Source organism: Carlito syrichta, unplaced genomic scaffold, assembly GCF_000164805.1.
Source record: "Carlito syrichta isolate Samal-C Ts95f unplaced genomic scaffold, Tarsius_syrichta-2.0.1 Scaffold136046, whole genome shotgun sequence".
Lineage (NCBI taxonomy): Eukaryota > Metazoa > Chordata > Mammalia > Primates > Tarsiidae > Carlito > Carlito syrichta.
Genome location: NW_007080142.1, coordinates 1 through 3,846, shown reverse-complemented (window position 1 = coordinate 3,846; position 3,846 = coordinate 1). Strand labels below are relative to the sequence as shown.

The window sequence follows — 3,846 nt, the reverse complement described above, 5'->3', positions numbered from 1 at the left end:
GAGGGGGGGGCCGCGGGGGGGGGCTGGGAGGACATGGTCTCCAGTATCCAGCCCTTGAGCCTGGTGATACGCACATACACTCCAGGCTTCCGGGCCTGGGCACAGCCGATGCCCCAGCTCACGATGCCTGCCAGGTAGAACACGCCAGGGGTCTCCTCGCAGGCCAGGGGGCCACCAGAGTCACCCTGCCAAGGAGGAGGCAGCACCGGCTGGCCCCCGGGCACCCATTCCACAAGGCGCTGCTGGGCCTGCTGGGGTCCCACTGGTGGGGGAGGGGGCTTGAGATTCCCCGCTGTGTGGCCCTGGGCAGTGCCTTCCCCTTTCTGAGTCTCCAGTGGTGAGGCCCAGACCCCACTGAGTGACCCAGGTGGCCCTTCTCCCCTCCGAGCCTCTGTTGTCCTTGCTTTTGTTGTGAAGCAATGCAGAAAACTAAAGAAAAAGGGGACTGAGCCAATCTTTAGCTGCCATTTAGAACCGCCGAGATCTGGCATGGTCATTCATGCTGAGACAGATCTTTGACACTTTGTTTCTTGTGGGGCTATTTTGTGTCTTTGTTTCCTAGCAGTGAACAGCCCCTAATCCTTCTGCATCAGAACACCCCCCAATCCTTGTCCCTAATCCACAGGTGGCATGTGCACCTGTGGTTCCAGCTCTCCGGGACACCAAGGTGGGCTAGGCTGTCTGCACCTCTGTGCTTTAGTGTGAGTTTTAACACCAGCCCACTAGGTTATGTGGCAAAGTGCTCCTGGGGTTTTGACAGGAGTCACACTGATTTATAGAAATAACTTGGGAGAAAGTGGATCTTTGTCATACTGGATCTCACCATCCATGAACATGGTATACTTATTCATTCAGCTCTTCCTGCTTCCTTCGGTTCATGATTTTCTCCTCAAAGACCCTGAGCCCTTTGGGTTGTTGGTCTGTTCCTAGACACCTGACAGATGTGTTGGCCTCATCAATGGGATTTCTTTTCCTGTGACATCAGCTGTCACCGGGAAGAGGTGTGCTCCTGACTCTGCTGTGGTGGTTGTGTTTCAAGCATGTTGTTGAGCTCTTATGAGTACCAGTGGCTGCTTAGTCAAGTCTTCGTTTTGTATCTTTGTTTATTTTTAAAATTCTGTGACCTTCTCTCCCTTTTCTTGACCTGCATTCATCCAGATGCTCTTTGCAGTCTGGGGCTTTCTTGCTTTGGCCAGAAGGCTTTTGTTTCATTACCAAGCACAATGTTCACAGGGTTAGAATTTAAAACATTGTAACTGCAAGTAGTTCCTGAAAATTACCAAGTGCTTTCTTCTGTGATCTTGAAGATCACTCTATTTCTCCTCATCCATCCACAAGTGTAATTACGGGCATTAGTGGGTTTAATGAATTTTCCAGTGTTGAACCAAGCTTTTTTATCCCCCCCAGAGGCAAGGTCTTACTATGTTGCCCAGGCTGGTCTCAAACTCCTGGACTCAAGCGATCCCTTTGCCTTGGCCTCCCAAAGTGCTAGATTACAGGTATGAGCCACTGCACCTGGCCACACCAACATTTTTTTTTTTTTTTTTTGGAGTCTCACTCTGTCACCCAGGCTGGGGTGCAGTGGCACGCTCCCGGCCACCCCAGCATCAACCTGTTGGGCTCCGGTGAGCCTTCCACCTCAGCCTTCCAAGTAGCCAGAACTACAGGCATATGCTACCATGTCCGGCTAATTTTTTTTTTTTAATTTATTGAAGAGACGAGGCCTCACGAAGTTGCCCAAGCTAGTCTTGAGCCCGCAGGCTCAGGCAATCTACTTGCCTCTGCCTCCCAAAGTGCTGGGATGACAGGCTGAGCCACCAAGCCTGAGCCAACCTTTTTTTTTTAATGAGATAAACTCACCTTGGTTGGGATGTGTTTTCCTTTTAATGTGCTCTGGATTTAATTTACTGGCATTTCATTAAAGGTTTTACTTCTGTGTTTCTAGGTAAGACTGGCCTGTAATTCTATTTTCCCATGTGTGTCCTTGGCTTTCATGTCAGGGCTCCACTGGCCTCTTATGTTCGAGCCCTTTCTTCTCCCGTAGGGTGGGTCAGTCACACTCCAAGTGTCCACTGGCTGCTCTGTCGGGCAGAGTGATTATGTAGGGACTGATTTATGGCTTGCTCTTTTCAGTTCATAATATATAATGTTCATCTTTCAGAATCGGCCTGTGTGTTTTTTATGTATATCTGCACATACTTTTTAAATATATATATATTTTTTGAGTCGAGGTCTCACTCTGTCGCCAGGCTGACCACAGCCTCCACCTCCTGGGCTCAAGTGATCCTCCTGCCTCAGCCTCCCAAGTACCCAGGACTACAGTCACCACCGTGCCTGTCTCCACATGCTTTTTTTTTTTTTTTGAGTCGGAGTCTCACTCTGTCACCCAGGCTGGAGGGCAGAGGCCACTCCCGGCCACCACAGCCTCGACCTACTGGGCTCCGGCGATCCTTCCGCCTCAGCCTTCCAAGTAGCCGGAATTATAGGCGCGCGCTACCACGCCCAGCTGATTTTTTGATTGATTGTAGAGATGAGGTCTCGCTGCCCAGGTGGGTCTCGAACCCACGGGCTCAGGCCATCCACTCACCTCAGCCTCCCAAAGGCGCGGGATGACAGGCTGAGCCACCGAGCCCGGCTCCACATACTTTTAAATTGCTGCCTCGTCTTTTGCCTGGACATGCCGTCCCTTAACCCATTTCCCACTGATGGGCGCTTGGGGTGGCAGGGCCCGGGGTGATGGACTTGGGGTGGTGATGGGCCCTTGGGGTGTGGATCGCCCTCAGAGTGGTGGGGGCCCCTGGGGGTGGTGGCATTCCGGCTCTTCCCTGCTCGTGCCCAGCTGCACGGACAGTTCTCTGCTTCTCTCTGAGTACACTGAGCATGTCGACGTCCAGCCCCGGCCTGCAGCGCGGCCCGACATGAGGGTGCAGGTGCCCACCGGCCCCCGTGCGCTCACCTGGCAGGAGTCCACCTTGCCCTCCAGGAAGCCTGCACAGATCATGCGGTCCGTGAGGGAGAAGTTGTAGAGCACGCTGCACGCCTTGTGGTCGAGGATGCCCACGGACGCCTTCTGCAGGGTGTCGGGCTTGCTCGCTGCCGGGAGAGGGCCCACGCTGCTTACGGGGCGTCCCCAGGCAGGGCCCAGCTCCACCCGGCCAGCTCTGAGGGTGAGGCCTGTCCTGCAGGTGGGACCCAGGCCCGCAGAGTCCCAGGGGCCGTGAAGCCACCAGGCAAGGAGGCCGACCAGACTCCCAGCTCAGGGCCCAGGCACGACGGCCCTTTGGGTACCCGTGGAACGCCATTCTGAGGCTGAGCGTTGACTCTGGGGTGGGAGGGGTCTCTGAGCAGAGCAGCACAAGCCTCGGCAGACTCTATGAAGGGCCAGAGAGTCTTTGTCACAACGACCAGCCGAGGCTGTTGTCCCAGGGAAGCAGCCACGGACAGCCTGCCAGTGAATGCACGTGGCCCTTGTTCCAATAAAACTTTACTCATATGGACAGGGGACGGGGGCCTGTGCCCCCTGGTGGAATGAAGGGTGAGGCCGTGGGACCAGGGACGCCCATCTGGGCAGGCCAGGCCAGGGCCAGGCAGGGGCCCCCATCGGAGCCTCCCCTGAGACCCCAGCTCACCGTTGCCCTCCTGCGTGTTGCCCCACCCGGAGATCATGCACTTGCGGCCCACGGGGAACTTCTGGATGGCCAGCGGGAGGCACACGGGCTGCACGTGCTTGTTGAAGGCCAAGGGGCGCGTCAGCTCCAGCACGGCCAGGTCGAAGTCCAGGATGCCGGGGTTGAACAGCGGGTGCAGGACCACGCGCCGCAGGCCCACCTTCACGGGGCTCCCGCC

General features: G+C 55.8%; 1 protein-coding gene across 1 annotated transcript in view; it reads right to left on the bottom strand.

Moving 5' to 3' along the window:
- Window positions 1–3,841, bottom strand: part of LOC103251097 (transmembrane protease serine 9-like) — a gene marked incomplete at both ends in the record, with an annotated part of 4,152 nt that extends 311 nt beyond the window's left edge. Inside the window, 3 exons of the mRNA XM_008049707.2 lie at window positions 2–185; window positions 2,957–3,093; window positions 3,630–3,841. Of these exons, the coding sequence (XP_008047898.2) occupies window positions 2–185; window positions 2,957–3,093; window positions 3,630–3,841 (533 nt within the window). The remainder of the gene's footprint in view (window position 1; window positions 186–2,956; window positions 3,094–3,629) is intronic.
- Window positions 3,842–3,846: the final 5 nt, after the last annotated feature.